General features: G+C 47.8%; 1 protein-coding gene across 1 annotated transcript in view; it reads left to right on the plus strand.

Moving 5' to 3' along the window:
• Positions 1-25722, plus strand: part of WDR35 (WD repeat domain 35) — a 515604-nt gene that overhangs the window by 284306 nt on the left and 205576 nt on the right. Inside the window, exon 21 of the mRNA XM_085610631.1 lies at positions 19632-19778. Within this exon, the coding sequence (XP_085466757.1) occupies positions 19632-19778 (147 nt within the window). The remainder of the gene's footprint in view (positions 1-19631; positions 19779-25722) is intronic.

The following is a 25722-nucleotide window of genomic DNA, read 5'->3' on the forward strand; positions in this document are numbered from 1 at the left end:
ATCATGAAGAGACAATTAATAAAGAACTGTTTTGTATCAACACCAACTGGAAGTTTCTGGAGCTTTATTACTTTAAACAAATTTCTTTGCGATTGATTGAAAAAACGTTTACTCTCTTTTTTGCTGTCTAATTCTAAATATTGGGATGATGGGCATCTAATCCAGAGAGGTGGGCCCTTGTTGTACATAAATAAAAAAGGGAACTTATTGGTGTTGCAGTGCATTGGTTCTTAGCTGTCCTAAATATTTTGCTTGTTAAAACCTGTTGCAGAACTGGTTTTCCAGGAAGAGTTGCTTCTTATGCTGGGTGTGTCTAGGGCTCCTCATAGTGAAAGAAGGCTTGCACCATCTTGGTTTAGGGTAGAGCGGGGTATCTTGGTAATGTTTGAGGGCCAAACCTCCATGAAGTAATGTTAAGTGGGCTTTGTAGCTACGTGGGAACTATTGCCCCATTGGCTAGCGAGTCCTCCCCTCCCACAAACAAGAAGATGGCATAAAAGTGCAACCTCAGTCCCACAGTCCTCAGATCACGACTGGACTGGAAAGGAGACTGAAGAAGGACTGCCCTGCTGCTCCCTGGACCCAGCAAAGAGAAGCGGTACCAAAGACTGGACTGCACCTGCTGAACCCAAGGGCCATGCAAAGAGAGAACTGAGCCTGCTGTGTCCACTTGGGGGAAAATTGTCCATGTGTGCCAGAACAGAAGGAGTGACTCCAAGAATCAATTGGCTGACTTCCTCTTGTAGCTACGGGGCCACGAAAGATGAAAGAAGCCTGCATTTGTTAGAGCTCAGATGCCCAGGATTAACTGCCCGACGCTGGATGCCGAAATGCATGCTGTGAGGCAGAGTCCTGATCTGCCCTAGGTGTCCCTAAGTCTGTTAGACCCGTGACCATCATCGAAGTGGACCCTGGTCCTCCTGCAAGAAAGGGACACTCACCTGTGGGCAACTGCTGAAGACTGCTGTAACCAGAAACCAGTCGACCAGTGGCAACCAGGCCTACACTGGACTTGACTGGGGCATTGAGTGAGATCGAGTCCTGAGGCAGGACACCACACTTGAAGTTCACCGCATCTGTTTCACTGCTCCAGCATGTTCAGCATCCTTAGATTCTTCTCAGCATCCTCAGAATCCTGAATTTCTGGCACCAGGAGCACTTCTTTGCTGGAACAGTGATCGTAATGAAATCTTCTGTAAGGACTCTGAGACTGCTGGACCTGACATGTAACTGTCTCCCTGGACCTAGGTGGTCCCCATGACTGGCTCCCATCCTGTTGTGGCTAGTCGAAGATAGGATTGGTAGTCATGCTAGCCCATTGACTAATGAAATGCAACGCCAATAACAAAGGTTTTTTGTAACTTAAAAGAGTTTACTTACCTTTTAAAAATCACATCTCCGGTTCCCCTTTATAGATTTTTGTAGTTTTGGTATCCAATTTAAGATAAAAATACACTCTATTTTTATAAATTGGTGCTGGATTGTTATTGTTGTGTTTCTTACTTACCTGTTGCTTTCATACTTCTAAATGCTTTACACTTTTCCTTTGTCTAAGCTTGGCTGCTCTGTGCCACAGATAACCAAGTCTGAGCATAAGAATCCACTTTCCTACCGTTGTAAACAGGCAGTGCTCCATGGTAGGGACAAACACAAGATAGACAAGCTGGAATATGAATTAGAAGCAGGCAGATGAGAGTGGCAAGGGAAGCCAATCAATGGGAAGCAATGGGTGGGATCAAAGCCCCTCTAGATTCTTGGTAAGCCCCCCTATTCCCTCACAAAACACACCTCATGCTAGGTCTAGTACTGAACCTAAAATAGAATATTTTCAAGAGTAGAAAAATACTTTCCATGTGCATAGACACAGCACTCATTTGTGATCTGTAGTGTAAAATATGTACTTCCAGAGCAGATGGCAACAATACTGGAAATGGCATTCCTAGAAAGTCACTTAAAGAATGGGTGAACCCCTTGTGTAGTTGCCGATGGTCATCTTTAGCCAATATAATTTGTTTCACTAGAGTTCAGATCAAAGTTTTTAGTGGCCTGTGGAAGCAGATGTGTCAGCCCTGTGCTTACATCAGCATGTTTGCGCACAGGTATGTGCAGCAAGTGGTGTGGTGTGGCATGTCTGCCTTCTCTATCTGCTTCTACCGTTTCTAATTTCTTCCAGAGGGAGGTGACTGAGAGGTGCAAGGCAGTACCACAGAAGCATGTAAGCTATTTGATTTTATGCAGATGCTGAAGGTGCAGAGTGATGAAGCTGAAAGCACAAGGTACATTACCTCTAAAACCCTCTGCTCAGTTTCTGCCCACCAGCTAGCTATTCCTCTAGTCGAGAGGGCCAAGTGCTGAGGCAGAGCTTTCTCTGATTTGATACCAGAAATTTGAAATTTGCTCCCCTTTCATCTACGTTCACTCACAAATTATCTTGACTTGCATAAGTCTCTTAAGACCTGATGTTTCACATTATGTGTCTCCTTTTAAAATCTGAACTGGTCTTCTGTCCTTGTCTGCCCTCATAGCACTAGAGGTATTCTTGTGAGGTCATTGCTCTATATAAATGGCTTGTCATATAATTTCCTAGAACAAGGAGATCAAGTGTTCTTTTGCCAAGTCCTGGGCATTCCACTAGTTTATGACCTTTATTTTGGTGGTAGTATTTTTTCTGAACAAACAAGTGTCTGCTGTCAACTGATCCACAGCACATACCCCTTTCTGATGGATATTTCTGCTTGCAGGTCCTTCACCTTTTGAATATCCAAGGTGAATCTGAAAACGTTTTAATAGGTGTCAATGTCAGTTGAGGGCGCTGGCTCTGTTTTCTTGTCAGAAGCAGTGTCCTTGTGAAATTACTAGAACCATAAAGCTCACATGTAGACGTGTGGACGTCAGTTCCCTTTTTATTCATCACCACTGCCATAAAGTTCCCCTGTAGATGTGTGTTCCCTTTTTTCCATCACAACTGATGTGTATCCGGAGCTCCAATCTTCTTAGGAGATCATCAATGTAATCATACTTCTTTTTCCCAAAATATTTTTCAGGTGGAGATCTTGCAAAAAATGTCACCCCCCCTAAGCCTTCATTGTTCAAACCGTGAAGGGACTGTGATGGACAAATGTCTATTACTGACCTGCACTAAATCTGTCAATGGTGCTTGGGTTGGATCATTAGAAAGAAGCCTGCAGGTCCTGTTGCAATATGCACTCGAAGGCCATAAAAGAAAAGAAGGCCAAGATGTTCATGGCCCGAGCGCGGGATGACGGTCGAGAGCGACACAAGTCAAGACCAAGGACGAAGTCACAGATATCACTGCAGTGATTAAAGTCTGCAAAGAGAAATCACAAGAAAAAGAGACAACACAAATCCAAACAATTGCCGAGATTCCTTCCCTTCCAACAAGCATTCACATCGGAAACGGAATTAGTGAAAGGCAACACAGAGTATAAGGTTGCTGCGGTACCTTTGGACTGGGTGTCATCCCAGGACACGCTACTGCTTGTGGCACTGACCCCGAGGCACCATCCAGTCACCCTCACCTGGAGTTCCCCACTCCTGGGACATATCCAGCAAATAGTCTAAATGCATTGCTTGACATCTTCCGAAGATCCAAGGTACCCTTTGGAGTGCCAGCTGGCCCCATTGGTCCAATTGGATATCATTTTTGGAGCTCTTCCGACACCATACCATCCAGCTCCGTTTGCCCCATTTTTTTCCGTTGCTGCCGGTGATCTGGGCAACTACTCTGGCACCGGTCTGGCCTGCAGGCTTGGCTCACTATTGCTTGGGGGTCTTCTCCGTCTGCACCAGATCCTATTACCTCTCTGGTGCCACAAACAACTTCACTAGTGCCACAATCTACACCACCAGTGCCGCTGCCTTTATCTCTGGCTCCACAACTGACACTACTGGTACCACAATAAACCAGTGTGAAGCTATTATCTCTGTTGGAGATACCCCAACATTGTTCACTGCGGACGGCTCAGCGCCTGTTAGAAAAGGGTAGATTATTTTTCGGGGGGGTTCTGATCCTCATGGCATCCCTAGCGAGAACACAGATGATGGGGTTGGGCTCTCCATAACTTTGGACCTGGATTTTGTGGGGTTAGAGGATGCTAGTTGGTTCAGACGAGGCAACCATTGGAGTAGGTCATTACTTATCATACTGTTATAAAGAAAGCAGCAGAAATGTTCAATCTTCAGCTTCCTTCTACTGAGACTAAGGCCAACATTCTTACCCAAGTCATCTATGCTACATCACACTCTATGGAGCCTTTGCTCCCTTTTAATGAGGCCCAATCTAGAGGTCAGGGAGAAACCCACGTCCTCCACCACAGTTCACAGAGCATTTGCAAGATGCTGTAGGCTTGCCCAAGGTGACCCGGTCTTCCTATCATCTCATCCATCACTGGAAGCCTTATAGTTCAGGCATCAAGCTGCTCAGAATAACAATTCCCTACTACCCCGTAAGATAGGTTGTCCACGAATATGGAGCAGTATACCAAAAAAAACTTCTCAGCAGGTAGCATGGCTTTAAAATGTCTAAATTCCACCTGTCTCCTCAGATGCAACATGCACACTCTCTGGGACATGTCACAGGCAGTCCTTCCTAACTTACCAGACCTTCTGCAGCCCCGTGTCTCCAAACTGATAGGGATGGGCAAGTGGGTTATTCAATCTGGGTTGGATACTGCAGCCTCTGTCGCCAGAGCTATGGAAATGTCCAATTCTCTACATTGTCATGCATGGCTGAGAAACTATGGTTTCTCGCAAGATGTCCAAACAACTCTTATGGCCCTCCCTTTCGACAGTTCATGTCCCTTTGGTGCCAAAGCTGTCTCCGCCTTAGAAAGATTTAAAGAAAATAAGGCCACTTCTAGGTCCTTGGGCCTACAAACCCGATAGAATACGTCCAATTTAGGACATTTTAAGGATTTTCACAAAGTTTTCCCTTTCTAAGCCATCAGCAACTAGCCTCACAGCAGCAGCAAGAGCAGGGAAACCTACTGCACAGACCGTATAGAGGCCGGGGAAAAAAAGAGCATGTGCCCTACCACGTCCTCCCCACCCTCCTCTTCTTCCTCCCATCCACCTCTTGTCAGATCACAGGGAAGTAGCTGGAGGATAGGTTACCTCCTTTCCACATGCCCGAGGGCCATTACTTTAGATCTATGTGTCTTGTAAATTGTGGGATGAGGGTATGGCCTACCCTTTCAACATATTCCTCCACCGTTTCCCCTTCTCCGCCCCTACTTCCAGCGGACCACCTATGACTCCTTCAACAGGAGGTGAAAGGGCAGTAGAGATTATGCCAGAGGAGGAACAGGACCATGTACTTTCTGGTCCCCAAAAAGGACAGCGGTCTCTGTCTGATCCTAGACCTCAGGTTTCTGAACGGCTTCCTCAAAAAGGAAAAGTTAAAAATGCTGTTCTGGAAGCAGAAGCCTGGATGGTGTCTGTCAATCTGCAGGATGCAAATTTCCATACTCCAATCCTGCAGTCACACAGAAAATATCTTTCTTTTATGATAGGATCGGCACGCTACTTGTTCATGGTCCTGTCCTTCCATTTGATCTAACTTCGGCACCACAAATCTTCACGAAAGTGATGGCGGAGGTAGTGTGGCTCATCAACACTAGCTCCCTAGAGATGGTGTCACACCTCCTGCAAAGACCGCAGCATTGCTATTCGACCTGGGCTTTTCCGTCAAGAAGCTTCCTCTCAGCACAGTACTGGATAGCACATTGGGTTGAGACTTTCCTCCTCCACAGAGGGTTCAGAACATTCAGGCTATCAATCCGATGTTTCAGAATGAGCACGTAGCCCAGTCCTTATTGTCCATTAGCTTCCTCCATTCTGTTGGTAACTCATGCATGCTGACATCAGTGGTGCCTCCGCAGACAGTGGTTTCAATGTGGCTGAGATCTTCAAAGCTCTATCGTGACCACCAGGGACAATGCAGAGGATTTGGAGTGTGGAAGGCATTCTGAATCAAGGTACGCTGTTCCATCCCTTGCAGGCAATTACAATTGTGATCATGAATGCCTCCAACCTAGTGTACAACGCTCATCTGGAGAAGCTGGAGATCAGCGGCCTCTGGTCTCCAGAGGAGCAGATGTTTCACATCAATCTGCTAGAGTTACGGGCAATCTAGCTGGCCCTCAAAATCTTCTTCCCACCACTTAGCGGCCAGTCTATCCAAATCTTGATGGACAATACAACCGCAATGTGATACATCAACAAGCATGGGGCAGTATGGTTGCACATTCTATGCTGAGAAGCTCTACAGCTCTGGTCCTGAACCATCGGATCGGACTGGTAACCAATCCTGTCCTCAATGTGCGAGCAGACAGTCTCAGCGAGCGCCATCTCGCTGACTACGAGTAGCATCTACACCCAGAGCCTCTGGGGCACCCCCGCGGTAGGTGGATCTCCTTGCCACTCACAAGAATCCTCACTGTCCGAAATTCTATGCCACCCAGTATCCAGTGCAGGGAGCTTTATTCCTCACATTTCCCTTGAAATGAAGCTTTCCGCTACTCTGCGTATTCCTCCATACCCTTAAATCCTCAGATCTTGAGGAAGATTCGCCTTAACTGGGTCCAAGTCATTTTGATAGCCCTGATGAGTGATATTCAGACCTGATGCACCTATTCCTCTGCCTCCCGCTCCGCCTTCCTCACAGCTTAGACCTCTCGCAATCTCACGGGCAGGTTCTGCACCCTAACCTCCACAGCCTCCACCTTCATACATGGAGACTGAGCAGGGTAACCTGAGTTCCTTTTCCTTACTTCCTGAAGTGGTGGATGTCATTTTATGTGCCCATAGACACTCCACCAAAATGGTGTACTCAGGTAGATGAAGTAGGTTTGTTATTTGGTGTGCGGACAACTCAGTATGCCCTCTTCAGCTTCGTCTGTCTGATATCCTGTGTTTCACCCCATCACTAGGTCTGCAAGGGTGTGCAGTGGGCTTGGTTAAGGGCTATTTATCAACTTTGTTAGTCTCTCCATTCCACAGCGAGTATTCCACCAAGATCCAGCAAGATCAGGATACTCAAGTCAACAGCAAAGATAGCAGGCCAGACCCAGAAAGGGATCCAGGAGGTAGCTGCTTACCTCTGAAAGAGGTGGTAGTTGTGAGGGGTAGTGAATGCAGCATTGCACAACTGTGGAGGGGCAGATAAAGAAGGTGGGCTCTGGTGACTTGACTCTCTGACAGGAGGTGAGATAGCACCAGGAACAGTTCTGGCAGAGGGCTGGAAAGAGGTCTGAAGGCAGTAGTCGATGTGCTGTTGTGTTAGGGAGGCACCACACATTTTAACAGATTTTCGACAAATAAGAAACAACACCAACCATATCAAAGTTCTGTAAGTGCAGTTAGACTTTGCTAAAATTGGATTCAACATCTTATACTGTCCTGCCGAATCACCAGGTCCAGTGCTTTACCCCAGTCCCCTTTGAGAAAAATCTCAGTTGCCTCTATTACCCAAAGTCTTCGTGTGTAGTCTGGTCCAAAACTCCAGTTTGCCTAACATACAATGCAATGCACCTAGCTGTAAAAGAAAAACAACACTCGGGTAGTTTATTAATTCTTAACATGCGGTAATGCAAAATTGGCAATATGCAAGAAAAAATAATACGTGGCAGTGTCATTTCAGCAGACCAGAGCTTCCACCCTAAATTAGTTGGAACATATAATTGCTAAAATCAATAAATGTGTTGATCATTTTTATATAGTTTTTCTCAATACAGGTGAATGGCAGCGAGAGCATGCGACTCCAGCTGATACTAACTGATGAGCAAGTGTCAGGATATTCTCACAGATAGAATGTGAGAAGACCTTGAAGAACTGGTACTTAAGGCACAAGCACGTGCTGACTAGGCTTTTTCTTGCTCTGAAGTGCAAATCCTCAGAATGAGGCTATGCTTACTATACAGTTCAGAAATTACAACATACAAACACTGTGGTGCATTAGAAATATATGTAACTTGGGAAGCATAGTATGACTTTAGTGGTCTGCAAGCTGACATAAAAGCAATATAGCAATTCAGTAATAAAATGTAACTACGTGTTAAGACACAGATGAGGATTAGCATTTTCGCAATGCATGTAATGGTGTTGAGGCGTGTTAGACCTGACATCCTTGGCGTGGGTTTTTCCCCTATCTTTTGCCTCTGCTACCTGGATTTTTTTTTTTTTTTTTAAACCGTTTATTACAGGACTCAAAAAATTTTACAGGTATGGGCCTACAACCTTCCGGCCGGCCGCTAGCAATAAAAGGAGCATACGGTATACATTTGTGAAACACATGGTGCCGCTGCCGAGCATTTACAGGAGATAACATCGTTGCATGCCACATTATGCAGACCCCATCATACGGTTCCATTTTAAATTTAAAGCACAGCAAACACAAACAAACCCACAAGGCAATCCTCAATCGAAATAGCAACACGTGCTCCCCTAGAGGGGGGAATCTAGCCATCCATAGGAATCTCAAGAGGGGGGGGAGAGATCAAAACTAGGATTGGGGACACCCGATGCCCAGGTACCGGGGGGATGAGTTGGCTAAGGGGACGGGGCCGGCGATGGATCAGGCAGTAGGGGTGGAGCACAGATTCCCCCGCGGTAGGCGTTCCAGGGGCCCCACACTTTCACCCATGTCGCAGGCTTACCTCTCGCCACATACACCACCTTTTCCCGAAACATGCACCAGTCCATATGCTCCTTCCAGGCCAAGACTGTCGGGGGGCTCTGGGATCCCCACAGCTGGGCAATATCACGCTTGGCAACCATATATCCCAGAGTCACCCACCACGTCTGCGGCACCGAGTAGTCGGTAGGCTCCCACACATTCAACAGGCATCTCCTCGCTTCGGGCAACAGCGCCACATGCGTGACCACTCGCAGCACCTCATGCACACCTCGCCAGAACCCCTCCACTTGCGGGCACTCCCAAAGGATATGCAGAAAGGTCCCCAGCGCACCACACCCACGCTTACACAAACCGTCCTCGGCATAGCCCATACGCAGGAGCTTTGGCCCCGTCATATAGACCCTGTGGAGTATCTTGAGCTGGACGAAACGAAGGCGAGCCGGTATGGCCACCTCTTTCGGGGAGGCCACCGCGGAGATCCAGTCCTCGTCGTCCAGCTCCAGCCCATCGGCTACCCAAGCCTCACGAAGGGCAGTCAGCAGATCTGAGCGATCGTTGATTAGTTTTTTATAGATCAGTGAGATCGTGCTGTCAGGGACGTGTCCGTCCAGCACTCTATCCTCCAGGGGGGAGCACTCCGGGATGGAGGCAACGTCCGGAAAGACGGAGCCCAGCGCATGCCGGACCTGCAAGTACCGAAAGTACTCGCTGCCCTGCAACTGAAATTCCGTCTGCAGCATCTCGAACGTTTTAAATCCTCCCCTCGTCCAGAGATCCCCCACTCTGCTGATGCCTATTAAATCCCACTTCTCAAAGCCCTTCGAGGTCCACAAGGAGCCCAACCGCTCAGATGCGTATAGTGGTGACGCCCGGGTCAAACGGTCCTTCCACCCCATTGCAGTATTAGCCGCGTGCCACACTTGCACCATGACACGCGTGGGGCCCGTCAGGCGAGCGTCGGGCGCGCTAGAGTAGAGCGCTCGATTATAGTCACCACCTGGAAGTAGCATCCTATCCATTTCAAACGCAGGGTTTAAGGCTGGCCCATATAGGCCCTGATTAATTGCGGCTAGCTGGGAGGCCCAATAATACCGTTTAATATCCGGGAGGGCAATCCCCCCATCATACCAGGGGAGCGTCAGCTTAGCCAGGGCAATACGTGGCCTCCCGTCCCAGAACAGGCGGCGCTGCAAACCCTCCACTTCTCGGAAGTAGCGCGCTGGGACAAGGTCCATCGTGTTCTGTAACGCGTATAGGAAACGCGGCAACGACATCATTTTAAACAATGCCGCCCGGCCGAGCGGCGAAAGCGGCAAACGCCGCCAGCGCGCGTCATCCTCTTTCAGACGCTGGAGGGGGGGAAGCAAGTTCCGATCATACCGAGCCTCCGGGTCCAGAGTAATGAAGACACCCAGGTACCTAAATCCCTGCGGGGCGACCTGGATCGGACAGCCCCGCGGGAGGATAGGAGCCTCCCCAGAGAGAACATACACACACGATTTAGCCCAGTTGATGACCAGACCGGAGTTACGACCGAATGAATGCAGAACATCAACTAGTACAATGAGTGATTTACGTGGGGAAGCTAGGTACAAGAGGATGTCATCAGCGTATAAGGATACGTGGTCCTCATACTCGGGGGTCCAGCGGAGACCACGGATGGAAGGCTCCCACCGCAGCCACTCCGCCAGGGGCTCCAAGGCAAGTGCAAAAAGGAGCGGCGATAAGGGGCAGCCCTGTCGAGTGCCTCGGCCCAGCTCAAACGGAGCCGATACTCTTCCGTTCACCACCACCTGCGCCAATGGGCCCGAATATAGCAATTTGACCCAACTGATGAACCCTGGGCCAAATCCAAACTTCGCAAGCATCGCCCAAATATATGGCCATTCAAGCGTGTCAAACGCCATGGTGGCGTCTAAGGACGCCAAAATGGCCGGCTCCCGTATAAACGGGGCACGTGCGAGCACACCGTGCAAACGCTGCAGATTGAGGGCCGTGTTGCGATGAGGAATAAAGCCAGACTGGTCCTGATGAACCAAATCGCCCACCACGCCGACCAGCCGATTAGCCAGTACCTTAGCGAGAATCTTGGGCTCCGCATTCAGCAGCGAAATGGGCCGATAGGATGTAACCCGGTTCCGAGGTCTCCCCTCCTTGTGGATGACCACGATTGTAGCCAGACGCTGGTCCGGCGGGAGGGAGCCCACCGAGTGTGCCGCCAGGAACATAGCCCGGAGGTGGGGTGCCAGCGTATCCGGTCGTAACTTATACAACTCGATAGGGAGACCATTCGGACCCATGGCCTTGCCGGAAGCGACCGAGCGTATGGCGAGGGCGATCTCGTCGGAGGTGGGAGCGGCGTCCAACGACACCCTGTCCTCCCCAGAAAGGGAGGGCAGCGCAATATCACTGAGCAGGGCGAGGGAATCCTCTTCCGAGCAGGGAGACACCGGGGAATACACCCCATGGAAATAATCCGCAAAGCAGGAGACAATTTCTTCTGGCTCAGTCACACACACACCATCCGTTTTCTCAATCAGCGGGACCACACGATTCGCTCTCTCTTTTTTGTCCAACCACGCTATAAGCTTACCAGCCTTATCACCCACATCATACAAACGCCCCTGTTGCTCTCTACTGAGGCCCCTGGCCGCCTCCGTGACGAGGGCCCTGTAGGCCGCCTGCTTGAGTTGGAGGACATGTAATGCAGCATCCGTCACCCCACCTTCTAAATTCCCCTCCAACTCGGCTATTTCAGCCTCCATCCGGGTCACCTCCTCCCGCTCTCGCCTCCGGGCATGGGAAATGAGGGATAGGGCCTCTCCTCGGAGTACTGTCTTGAAGGCCTCCCATAGCGGAATGGCCGAAGGCACAGACCCCACATTCTCATCAAAATATCGCTGAAGGGATTTAATCAATGCAGCGCGAATGGAGGGGTCGCGCAGGTACCAAGGATTGATTGGGACCACCCTACCCTCACCCCTCGGAAAGACATCAAAGTGCAGTAGGAGCGGGGAGTGGTCCGAAATACCCCGTGGCAAATGGCGTACCTCTCCCACCCTCCCAACATAGGCCGCCGGGACAAGGACATAGTCTAGTCGTGAGAGACTACCATGGGCTCCCGAGTGGAAAGTATACTGTAGCTGCGCGGGGTGTTTTAAACGCCAGCAGTCCACTAATCCAAATGTATCTAAGAGGCCGGGGAGCCACTCCTGTGCCCGGGGGAGGTCCCTAGGGGGGTGACGATCCAAGGATCCAGATACCACGCATTGAAATCCCCCCCCCACAACCAAAAGCCCCCCCGGAAGGCCAAGGAGAAGGCGCCCAAGGTCCGCAAAAGTGGTCGACTGCAGCCCCGGTGGGATGTATATTGACACAAAGACAACCACTTTGCCCTCCAGTCTTCCCACCAAGACCGTATAGCGTCCCCTATCATCGTGGAGCGCCTCATCAATCTCCAACGGGAGCGAGTTCTTCACCATGATGCCCACACCCCGTGAGCCGGACGTAAAGCCCGAGTGAGCCACTAGGCGATAGCCACGCCGATTCATGGCGCAGAAGGAGTTACCAATGAGGTGTGTCTCCTGCAGAAAGACTACATCAGGCGAGATTCGCTTCAAAAATTGCAGGACCACACCCCGTTTGATCCTGTCCCCCAGTCCATTCACATTCCAGGATAACAAAGTTAGTTCCCTACCCCCCATCATATACAAAAGCCATCATTCGTACCCCGGAGAGCACTTTAAAACCAACACAATAATACGTTTGCCTTGTGGTAAAAACGAACAACACCCCATCCCTACCCACCCACCCCAAAAGAACTCCCACCTCCCTGCACCCCTGCATGAGCCCAAACAGCCCCCCCAACGTGCAGTGTGCCTGTCGCCCCATGTGTAGTTAGACTAACTAAGCCCCCTAGAGGAGGAGGGAGAACCCCCAAGAGACCCAACACAACCTCCATAGGAGGGGAACTTACAAAAAACTGACGCATAATTAAAAGTGGCATCATTTTCGTCCAGAGTGAGGCCCATTATGAGACCCTCAGTCCTGATCCAGCGTGCCGTCTCCCCCCGCCGCCCCGCCCACCCCCCGATCACGATCCCCGGGCAGAGTATCCAGCCAGTCCCCGGCCACCTCGGGACGATCAAAGAAATGCGTGCGACCATCCACCTCCACACGCAACTTGGCCGGGAAAAGCATGGCATACTTGAGGTTTAGGTCCCGAAGACGGCGTTTGACACCTAGGAAGCTCAGTCTCTGCTTCTGGACCGCTGGAGTGAAATCAGGATAGAAATTAACATCCATATTGTCTAGCTTGACCGGTCCATGCAGTCTGGAGGTTTGCAGGATAGCGTCTCTATCCCGAAAATTGAAAATCCGGGCGATGAGAGGTCTCGGAGGGGCTCCGACATTCGGCCGACCCCCGGGAACCCTGTGAGCCCTCTCCACAGCGAAGAATTTGCTCAGCCCCCGTGGCTGGAGATGGGTAGCAATCAGGTCCTCCACAAAAAGATCCGCCGCCGCCTCCTCGCGTCCCTCGGGCACCCCGATAATGCGGATGTTGTTCCTCCGTGCCCGACTCTCGGAGTCCTCCAGGCGTCGATCCATTAGCGCCGTCGCCCGACTAAGCCGGCGCACCTCCGTTTGCAAGGCCGCCACATCTGTCGTTAGGCCCGATGCGGTGTGGGCCAAAGAATCTACTCGGTCATTGGTTTTGGAAAGATCGGCCCTCACCAGGCCAACATCCACAAGGACAGAGTCAATCTTCTGCGCCAGTGTATCAAACCGCTGGCCCACCGAGGCCTTCATCTCGGCAATGGCGCCCATAACATCTCGCAGAGTCAAATCTGCGGGCAGGTCTGGGGCATCAGGAGGACTCTCAGGGGGCTTGCGCGGTCCATCGGGCGATCCCTTCTGGAGGGTATAGCGGTCCATACTGTTGGCCTGATGGACGGCGCCGCGCCGGGTCGATTTGGTCTTCACCCGGTCTCCATCTTGTTTCGTGGCCATGGCCGCCAGTCTCCCAGTCGCACCAGCCACGTCGTGTAGGGCAGGAAAGCAGACACAGGCTCCGGGGGGGCCCCCTCGGGGCAGCGGGGTGGATCACAGCCTGCGGGCAGGCAGGGTCTCCCAGCAAGGCCACACCACACCAACACCAAGGGCTCCGCGACCCAACCTTGCAGAGACAACAAGGTGGTGCGAAAGCGAAAGTGAAAGTGCGGGGCACGCGAGTCGCCAGGCCCTGCCTGCCGCTGTTGTTCACTTTGTCACTGGATCACCCCACTGCGCAAATCCGGGGTCCGGCGAGGGGAAGGCCGCACACTTCAATCGGTGCTCACTCCGGTGTCCGAGGTCCGATTCGGAAGCGGGAAACGGGTGCCACCTCAGCTCAGGTTCACCAACCTAGTCCCCTCATCCAGGGCAGGATAATGTCAGGATATTCGTAGGAGGTCGCGGAGGTCCTCGGGAGCCTCGCACCTACGCGGCCATCTTGGTTGCGCGCTAGGCTCCTCCCCTGCTACCTGGATTTTTGATGCTGTGATGGATTTCGTTTTTGCTGGTTTAGATGCTTTGGACACTCTGCCACTGCTGATCAGTGCCAGAGTGTAAGTGCTCCCTGTGTAAAATATAATATTGATTGGATATACCTGATTGGTTTATCTGTATCACCACGAAGTCCCTAGTAAAGTGCACTGTGTGTGCCAGGGCTGGTGATGACAGATGCTACTAGTGGGTCTGCAGCGCTGATTGCGCCACCCACCTGTGTAGCCCTAAAATGGTGTCTCAGGCCTGCCACCGCAGGCCTGCCTGCAGTCCCCGGACTGCCATGTCCACCTGGCCAGTGTCCACACTGACCGGGCCTAACCCTTCCCTTTTTATACACGTCAGTCATCCCTATGGAAGGCCCAAGGTACCCCCCTGGGCAGGGTGCAGTGTATATAAAAGGTAGAGCATGTACTAGTGCAGGTAACATGTTCTGGTAGTGAACAACGGCCATTTTGTGTGTTCACTGCTGCAAGGTTATCTTGCTCCATAGGCTAACATGGGGGAGGCTGGTGCCAATGGCTATCCGCCTATCTTCTCATCGGAACAAGATAAGACATGAGTGTTTGATATCCCTGAGCTCAGCATTTAATCACACATCTTTTAGGAGAGGTTGTTTTTAAATCCTGAGTTGGAGAATAGTACTTTTTAGAGAGTAGCTGTTCTCTTGTCTGACCCTTCTGTGTGCCTGGGCGTGCTTGTGGATTGACTGTCTGGCTTGAGAGTGACAGGGGCTGGGGATCCCCCAGGAGGTTGGCTGAGTCAGCCCTCTGCTGAATGGCGACATTTGCAAGGAGAGTGGAGAGAGGAGATAGCACCTGGGAGTGAATAGGGTTGTGCCTGCCTGCCACGCTGCTGGCTCCACCTCCTGCTGGGCGGCTGACGACTCTGCCCCTCACTCTGAAAAGAATGTAGAAGCCAGGAAAACAAAGTGCTCCAGCGACACCCAGAACTGGATCAGACCGGGCTCAGGGCCCACTTGCACAAAGACTTCAAAGACTTTTAGGGGTATAAGTACAAGACCCCTGACAACAGATTTTTAGATTCTACCATCAAGAGGAACCTCTGCTGAAAGACGGACCGCTGAAGAACTAAAGGAAGATTGCCTTGCTGTGTGCTCTAAGGGCTGACCTGTTCCGCTGTACAACTGAAGCTGAGGAGGAGAAGGGGTCTTGCTGTGTGCTGACTCTACCCACTTGACCAAACAAGACTTTGCTGTGTGCTGTGTCTTAAACCGAATCTCCAAGGGCCTGAGAAGAGCTGGCTTCCTGTTTCGCAACCCAGGGATAGAAAGGTTGCCCGAACCAAGACTCTGCTGTGTCCCCCCTGCGCTGCTGTGTGCTGCATGGACCGTGGACTTTTCTACCAAGCTTCTCAACATCTGCCGGTGAAGTGGGCGGGCCGCTCTCTGCCTCGTTGGAGAGGACCGCGCTGATCCGGGCCTGACACCGGTTGCCGCATCAAGAAGACCGACGTGCTCATCGGCACGTGCCTTGCCGCGACCCGGAGGCCTGAGGCAGACCAAGAGTCGTACTTCCCTGCTCTACGACGCCGCTCTGTGAGTGGCTGACTCCGGTGACGTCGACATCGTCACTGAGGGCTCGTCGAGGGAGTTGTGGAAACCTTGCACCGAACAGCCAGAGGAGCGCTTTGTACAACGAAGCGCAGTGACACCGTCGGAGCAGCGTAGCTGCCTAAACAACAAGAGCCTACGAACTGATTCATTCTCAGTGAGTATCGAATCACGCAAGAGACTAGAGACTATCGTCTTGAGATCCCGACCAACCAAGAAAGCGAATATAGTGTAAACCTGTGATGCTTTATTTCAACTGCGGAAACTAGATAAAGATATATTATTTTTTATATAACTCACCTGTGTGGTCTAAGTTTGTGGTGTGCGGAGGGGGGATCATTGTGGTGTCTACGTGCAAATACCTTACACATTGCCTTGGGGATAAGCCTGTCTGCTCGAGCCAAGCTACCTAGAGGGTGAGCAGGGGTTATCTACCGTGTGTGTCCTTGTACCCTGACTAGAAGCAAGGGTCCCTATTTGGTCTAAGGTGTATACCTCTGCCAACTAGAGACCCCCAGATCTAACAAGGCACATAAACAAATACATGTAGTTTCTCAGTACACTAAAGGCATCTTTAGGAGAGTATGTTGAAGGTGTACTGGCTTACGTCTCTTATAGTTGCATCATTTTGACTTTTCTTTTAGAGGATGTCCTCGCTTTAAATGTAGAGATCACAAATATCATCAATTCACATAATACCAAATTACCTTTTCTGAAGACACAACTATGATTGAAGAGATATACGCTGCGCATAAAATTATTTTCTACACTTTGTTGGATATTAAGGAAACCAGTTTATAGTGCGCCACGTTAGTGGATTGCAAAGAAATTTTATAGACTGTATGGTGGTCTTTTCATATTATTATTGGGTAATATATGTGAGGAAAATATAGTTCACCAAGAGAGAAAGACAGGTCATCAGAGGTTCTAAGCACCTGAATAGGATATGAAGAAATATTCATACAAAGTCCACTAGAGTGCCATGTAGTATTGCCAAATGTGAACTCCAAGAAATTAAATTTAGGGACATGACAAAGATACTTATGTCTGCTCTGCCAAGGCAATTGAGGAAAGTGAGAATCAGTCAGCTTCCTTATATAAATTTCTTGTTTTTAAATATGTCTACTTCTGAATGTGTGCAGTTGCTTGTGCTCTTTCTCACAATGGCAACAATCACATCATGGTTTTTCAAGTAGAACAGAACTGATTTTGTAGATTCTATACGGGCGCAATGTGGGTGCTTTCTGCATGCTGCCTCATCGATGACTGCTAAGTTCTTATATTGTAGTTGAGTGATTAGAGCGACAATAACAAGACTGTGTCTGAAGAGGACTTTCTTATGATTAAACGTCTTTCTCCGGTGATCCTAGCAATGTCATTGAACTCCACCAGCTCTGAGTGCAGGAAGGTGCTACTCAGACTACGTTGCATATCTATGATTGCTGGTCCTTTGAGGTCCCTTCTTATCAGGTGTGTTTGACTTTCCTCCTACTTGTAATCCAGACAATTATTTTGTTTTATTTAGACATTCCTAGTGACAACTGAATATAGAGTTTTGGCTGTGAGTTCTAGAATGGGCATTCATTCATCTATGAGGCACTTGCAGGTGGTTGTATGCAGACCTGTAATGCTCATGAGTAAGAGCATGCCAGTTTGGTAGTTAGCAATGATTTTCATACCGGGGTGGCCCACATATGTTCACCTCCTGGGGATAGACAGATCCTTCCCCTGTGGAACCATGCTGCTCAGGCAGTAATTGGGCCCATTCCTTTATGCTTTCCTTTATCCTGCTCTTCTTTAGCATGGCCCTCGCGTTTCATAAGACTCAGAATTATAGTGACTTAAACAGATGACACTCAAGTTCTGTAATCCAATCTGGTTCTAAGATCATTAGTAGTTGGGTAGGGATCTTTTTTCCCCACAGAGATCGTCTGGCTCAGTATCATGGATAGGTGTGGCAACCCTTCCCATAATTTCTGAACTTACTATGTAGCATGGTAATAGATACTGATCAGTTAGTGGTCTTCCCGGTCCTTTTTGAAGAACGTTGACATTTCCAAAGGGTCCAGGAAATATTGTGTTTTATCATACTATATGAGACTTTGGCTCAGTAATCAAACACTATTCTGCATAATTACTAGATTTGTTATTTTATCTTCCATAAGACAGTCTGGCATTAAGTCTAATTGACTTAGCACCTATACAGCTGCCACTGCTACATACGGGGCATCTGATGCACAAAGAGACACCTCTGTGTTCTCTTTTACATACATCACCTTGGCTCAAAGCAATGCTCAATTAAAGAGTTAAGGGCTGCATGCAAAATTCTGGCCGTAGTTTAACACACCAACCTATGTACAAATACGTTGGTTTGGAAAATTCATATTAGGAGTGGTACACAATCTGACCTACCTCTTTCATATTGATGAGGTCAATCCCAAATTGTGACTAACTGTGACTGGAGGTCATCACAGGAATTGTGGCCTGCTGGGATTAGCCAGGGTCCAAGAGGAACCCTTCCCTTTTGCAATTGAGTTCCCGCCCAACTTGGGGGCCTGTAACTTTTCAATGGTTTTTGACTGTTATTCTGGTCCTAAACCAATGATACATATGCAATTTGGAAGGGACGCCTACAACACACCTCTTTCAAATTGAAATTCCTTATCCATTTCTAAACCCATTTTACGAGTAGGAAAAAAGTTACACAAAAATGCTTTGTACATCTGACCCCAAATTCTGTCCTTTCAGTTTATATGGTTTTCGACCCTTCAGTGATGTAAAACAGTGACTTGGAAGACTGCTTCTCTTATGGTTGTCACCTGTGCCTACACAAAAATATGTTTGAAGCTCTTTCATCTGAAGATATGTGCAATAGTTTCTTATTCAATTGATTATCTTTACACCCTTATCCTAAGATCTAATTGTATTGCTGCAAGACATTTCAAAAGAAAGGAATCTGTGTTAAGAAATCCCAATTAGATGAATAACCTACCTCCATTCAGTATTGGTTTCTTTTTTGGGGATAATGCATTTCGTATAAATTCATTTTCTGTAAATGGCCCCAGTATATCCAGTTTTTACATTCCTTACTCTTGAGTCATGGAGTAAGAGAAGGAGAATAGAACTGACTTGAAGCCGATGCTGGCACATATTTTATTATGGGTGCCAATCCTTCCTTTGAAGTTGAGAATGACGCTGGCGGTAGAACAGTATTGGTCTTAAACTGATTCTCCTCTATGGCTCTTATGAGTATTTCGAAGTATAAAAAGTCTGCCTGGGGAGTGGGGGGAGCATTGGGGGGGTGGAATATAATGCCCTTCAGAAACCATGTCATGGAAAATAGGTAACTTGTTTCTGTGAGACATTTGGGACATACTGTGCATCTTGAGCCACTGAACAGGTTTGTGTTCGTGAGATTCTGAAGTGCCTTGACTGGCCATAACTGCTACTTGCTTTTCATTTCTTAAACCTTAGGGTTTGCGTTATCATGTAAATGGTCATTCACTCTCAAAGTGAATACTAGTGACAGATATAAATCATGTTTTACGTTTCACAAATGGTCCTTAATCAGTAACATTGTACATAAACAGCATTTTAAAAAAGGGAAATATTTTGTCAGGATTACATCATGTTGATCGCACCCAAAATTTGGAAAATAGTTTGTTCCAGTATTTTAATGATGGATTTGTTGGTCTAAATTGCCCATCCTGTGAATGGCACAGTTTATATATATTTAAGTATTAAATCTCCCCTTCAATGTTACAAGAATGCATTCTTTTTTTAAGACAAAATTAATAATTTTGACACATGACGAATTGATTTTAATATGGCTATTAAAATGTGTTTGTTTAATTGCAGAGATCTTGCAATTGGTTTGAGGATAAAACTTGGTGACTGGTTTCGTGTTCTACAACTTCTAAGAACTGGTTCTGGGGATCAGGATGATACTCTTCTTGAACAGGCCTACAACGCAATTGGTGACTACTTTGCAGACAGGCAAAAATGGTATGTCAAAAATCACAAACCTGCAGTTCTAAACCAGGAATGTCAAACATTGGTCTAAGTCATTGTGTGATCAGATGAGTTTCTGAAATGGTGACACTTTGACCAGTGTTTTGAATGGGTTAATGATTTTTTCCGGCAGTTATGTTTGCCTTTGTACAGTTTCATGACAATCCCAACCCCATGCACAAGTATTCATGGACGTCAATTAGAGGCCAGCAAGTGGTCGCAACTGCGACTCACAAGCCACCTGTTGTGACCCCTGCCGTCCTGCTTGCAACCCCTAGCTCTTGGTCAGCTTTGGCAAGAGCTCTGATTACATAAAATCAGCAGCATTGTGAACAGCGCTTGATTGCACTGCTGTGCTGAAGCTCTGCCTGCAGAGACATCATGATGGCCTGCAAGCTGGGCCTGGGTGGGGAAAGAATTCATCTCATTGTTGCTGTGGTGATCCCAGGCCAACTGGCGCAGTCCTTGATATGATACATTGTACGTATCTCCTGTGGGCCTGGGCCAGAAGGCTGAGCGAATGAGCACAAAGCGCGTGCAGCATGGCTGGGCATGATTGGACAGTGACCAACTACACGTGCTGCAGATAGCAGCATGTGTGTAAGTGCAAGCATAGCATACGCCGGCTGCACCCTACCGTAGGTGAGGGCGTAGGAGCTGGTGCTGTATGTGTACAACTGTGTTTGGGACCGCTGACCGAGTCCCAGGGCTGTCAAACTCGTAGCGCAAAAGCACTACTAATGACGGCCCTGGCAAAAATGATTGGCGAGCCCTTGTGCGGCAGAAAATGCCACACTGACATGTTGCAGCCTCGGAGTCGAGTTGGGCTCGTGCCTGCTGCGTGGGTGCTGGGTGTCAAGTCTTTAGAGGGACAAAGTCGAACAATGCTAGTTCGGTACTGAGCCGTGAGTGACTTGCTTCACTTAACTCTCTGACTGAGTCGGACGGTCGGACCTCGGGCGGGCCTCGGGCAGATGAGGTCATGTGAGAGTGAGACTGACTGTGTCATCACATCGTCTCAACTATATTCTCGACTCTCCGACTCCCTTTGTAGCGGTGCTGGTCTTTTTGATTCCTGTGAGCTACGGGCCCTGGGCAAACCTCTAACCGAAGCGACAAGTAAAGTAAGATAAGATTATCTGTTTTTGGAGTTGACACAAGATTTTTAAATGCCCTGCAAAACTTCAGAAGTGATTGTTAAAGAGCACACATTTCAGGTTCAACCCTTCTAGCAGACTAGTCATTGTTTAGGTAATCAGAATAACACATTAATTGCCATTGTTTTATGATGAATACTGCATCCTTGTAGCCAAAGAATGCACACACCGTTCAGTGAGTGCTGGTGGACTGGCTAACAAGGCACTGTCTGTTTTGAACACCACCTAGGCTACAACGTCTGTACTGGGCTTCGGGCAACGGACAGGCGTTTCCCTGGGAGGCTGGAAGGATGGGATCTGTGTTGTAGCAGTGCAGCAGTTTTAAAAGCACTTCCATTTATATTCAGCAGCTTTCGGGCAACAATAAAAGTGTCAAGTTAACTCTGGTGATTTATTAATGTATCTGCTGGAGACAGAAAGGGGAGTTTCGTCTAGTGGCAGTTATCACTTATCTAAGGTAGCACAGAGGATTAATATGCCTGCTACAAAGAACGTGTGACACGCGTTGCGGAGTCAGACTCGTGCCTGCTGTGTGGCATGGATGTTGGGTGTCACTAGTCTCTAGAGTGAGTGACTGACTTCAGCACAAGTTCAGGAACCGACTCCCAGTCTCGACCAGACTGTGAGTGACTTGCTTTACTTATTTGTGACTCTCTGAGTGAGTCGGATGGTCGGACTTCGGGTGGGCCGCAGGACAGGTGGTATCAGAGTGAGACTGAGTCGTCACATCGACTCGACTAGAACCTCGACTCTCTGACTCCCCTTGCGGTGGTGCCGGTCCTTGTGACTCCTATGAGCTGCGGGCCTGTGCATACCTCCAACAGAAGCAATAAGTAAGGTAAGATTATCTGTTTTTGGAGTTGACACAAGATTTTCAAATGTCCTGCTGCAAAACGTCAGAAATAATTGTTAAAGAGCTCATATTTCAGGTTCAACCCTTCTAGCAGTCTAGCCGTCGTTTAGGTAATGTGAATAACATATTGATTGCCATTGTTTTTTGTTGAACAGTGCATCCTTGTAGCCACAGCATGCACACGCTGGTCAGTGCTGGTGGACTGGTTCTCCGTTTTGAACACCACCATGGCCGGAATGGCTGTACCAGGCATCAGGCGATGGGCGGTTGCTTCCCCGGCAGGCTGTAAGGGTGGGGGGCAGGTTATGTTGGTGAGTTTCTTGTATACTAGCAGTTTTTGTGCAACAATAAAAGTGTCAAGTTAACTCTGGTGAATTATTAATGTACCTCAGAGAGATGGAAGTTTTGTCTAGTGGCAGATTTCACTTATCTAAGGTAGCACAGTGGTTTAATATGCCTGCTGCAAAGAACCTGTACCATGCATATCAAACGAACAATGTTTTATGGGTTACTGCTTTTGTTACAGAGATTCTGATGTTACTGTGCAGTTCTTAAGTTACATTTATAACCTAGCACAGTGAGCTATGATCTGACATCTAAGAGGTGCATGCAAGCTCCATGTGCAGGTTAGAAAGTTATGTTTTTCCCCAGTCTTTCTATCCTGATGTTGCTAAGAAAAGTTTGTTTGGGTAGAAATACATTCTTACTATTAAAGCCAACCCTAACCACTATGTTATGTTCTAAATCCTGAGTTTGCTCTTCTCCAGACCATTATGCCTACCAGTATGGAGGACGTGCGAATCCTACACCTCATAGTCTTATTTGCCTTATGTAACATTTTCTATACACTGATCTACACACGTATGATTCATTGCCTTTGTATGTGTGTGTGATAGATTTTGAAAATGTAGAAAGTGTTGCTGTCAGAGCAGTGATTAATGGAGTCATTTTTAAATGTGGACTGTAAAATCTGCATTTGTAAAGCAAGGATTCATGCCTTTGGGCATTGTGGCTGTTAGAGATAAGATGTTTGTTGCTGGTAAGGTATGCTCATGGAGAAGAAGCACATTATTGATCAACACAAGTACTGTGCCAGTGATGTGCATGGTTTCTGTAGAAGAAATTCATGATAGGAAACCTGGAAAGTTTTAATGGTACCACAAGTTTAGAAGTATGTATACCTTATCATGAAAAGGAAGGTTGTTGGAAGAACTTGACCTGCATTAAATTGCACTGTTACATACGTTCCAAGATTGAGATTTAACTACAGGGCACTCTAAATTTCTAAAACAAATGATAAAGTGAACTTGTTTTGAACATTATAATCTCATCAACCTTCCCATTTTATAAGTTATTCGATATTGATAATGGGCTGATATCAACTTGAGTAGTTTATTTTCCATTGTTGTACACGTTTTAGTCAATGCTACATTATTTCAATTGTATATCTGAAGATACTACTTGAAGCAATGTATGTAGCTGACTTTTCAACAGGATTTGAAGTATGTCTGTCCATAGGCTACTTATTTTGTATCTGTAGAGATTTTCCAGCTTCTGTGTGTGATGTAAGTAACCAAACGTAAGATGCATCACTTCCTGTGATGCCACCAAGCCAAAAGTGATGCAATGTCTCTTCCTTCGATTTCATGAAGTCCGTAGTTCACGTGATATCACTTCCTGTGATATCATCAGCTCAAATGCCTTACGAGGTCACTCCTTGGGCCATCATCGGGGGGGTCCAAGGGCAGGTGATGTCACTTTTTGTATTGTCGCCAGGTCAAAGTTTGTGATGCCACTTCCCGTGACATCAGGCGGAGGTCACATGGCATGCAATGTCACGTCTGCTATTCCTGTCATTTCGATGAATCGATGTCCATACAAGTATTATGTGTTTTTTCATCCCTCCCGTTTGATGATAGTTTAATCTTTGTTGGTGGACTTTCATTTTGTCAGTGTGTTTTTATCCTGTTTTTAGTTGGTGCTGCATGCCTGTCGTCTTCAAAGTGCTTATTGCTTTTGTCCAGAGTAAGCCACACCGATGATCACAGTACCATTTAAGGGGCCAATCATTAGTGAAAAATGTAACCCTGTTCCAGTTTGCATGGTAATTAATGGCAGGGAGAATGCACACGGACAAGGTAGTTTCAGGTGAGAGTTACCACCCTCCTAGTGTGCATCTTTAGTGTCACAAAAGATATCTCATGGTCTTCGTAAATTTATAAAGATTGTCTTGTAGTGTGGCTCCTCTAACATAAAATTCACATCTGGTTTTCAGAGGCTTTCCTGTTGTAATTTTGTTTACTATATTATGTTCGTTTCTTGAGATGAGTCGTTGATTGTTGTTTGACATTTTAATTGCCTGGGGATTTAACCTCGAAAGTAATTTTGTTACTAGCCAATGCTGTCAGTTTTAGCATATTGACTTTTGTTTATATATCTCCGAATAATTCAGACTTCTTACATTGTCGGCTTGGTTCACCTGGAAGTTATTACAAACTCATTTGGAATTTAAAAAATTTCTTCTTGCTTACGCTAAGGCTGTCATTAAACCTAGGCTCTTAATTCTGATGGGGCCAGTAGTGGCAATGACCATTACAATTTTGATTATTTTTTTAACTTTCACTCAGAGTTTTCGATTACTGAAAGCACTTGAAACCTCTTGATGAAAGCTTGTAATTGGTCAAATTAGCACCTCCCACCAAAGCTGCTAGTACCCCTGGACATTGTTTTTTAATGCAGAACTATGTCAACTTTAGCATGGTAGTTTGTATCCTAAGATATAACAAGCAGCAGTGCTCTATTATAAGCGGATCTATGCCTTGTTAAAAATTTCTATTTTGGGAGTAACTTTAGATTTAATTTCTGATAGTTGTTAAGTGAAACTATGCATTTTCTATTTTTCGTATTGACTAGATCCTTTAGTCCCGACTTTCAATCTCTTTTTACGCCGTGTTACTAAGGCAATAGGTTTATTTTATTTATTTATTTTGAAGGTTTTATATAGCGCAAACAAGACCCTTGAGGGTATCAGAGTGCTTTACAGGGCAGATGTTGAAAACCGGTAAAAGCATAGTGTTAGACCTGTCAGCCCTTTGGGTGGTCCCTCCTCATCATTATTTATTTTGTCCCACTTTTGCCTCAACCCCTGTTTGAATTTTTCCTTTTTGGGAACCACCAGACTTTTTAGTGTTGCTGCAGATTCAGGGAGCCATTTTACCTACCCCTGAAACTTCTGTCTGAGGGCCTGAAGCACAAAATGGTGGCCACCTGTGACATCACCAGCATCCACTGGAACCTACCAGCACCTTCCAGAACATTCCAGAACCCTGTGACAGTTGGAGGCGGTTTAGAATGTTGGGAAGCTAAGACAGAGAGTTGGCAGTTGGAGCTGGCAGTTGGCACCTGACTGGTGAAGAGAGAGGAGCACAACAGTGAAGGAGGAAGGAGTGAAGCAGCAGGGGTGGAAACTTGTGCCTGGAGTGGGGTCCATAAACCCACCCTTGATACTTGTCCCTACTGATGGATCCCGGCCTGTAGCCCTGTGTGGGAAGAAGCCAGAAAAACTCATCCTAAGGACCTGGACAGCAGGAACAGGCCTTAGAACCAAGAAAACAGCAAGATTCTGACCTGAGAACTGGTTTCCCTGGAGTCCGGCGTCGAGTAGCCTGAAGATCTGGAGCCCGAGGTGGAGAAGCGGCGCTGACTGAAGTAGCAGACGTCGTACCCGGAGCCGCCTGAGGTCGTGAGAGGGCGCCGACGGAGGTCGTGAGGAATACCAGAGGTCGAGGAGGAAGTGAACCGAGGTCGAGCGAGCGGCGTCATCGGAGGAGTGAAGTCCGCCCTCCGGAGTCGTCGGAGAACGAGGTAGAGGAGCACCGGAGGTCGGGAGTGAGGATCGCACTCCGGAGTCGCCCGGAACCTGTGAGGA

This window comes from Triturus cristatus, chromosome 6, assembly GCF_964204655.1.
Source record: "Triturus cristatus chromosome 6, aTriCri1.1, whole genome shotgun sequence".
NCBI classification, from domain to species: Eukaryota; Metazoa; Chordata; class Amphibia; order Caudata; family Salamandridae; genus Triturus; species Triturus cristatus.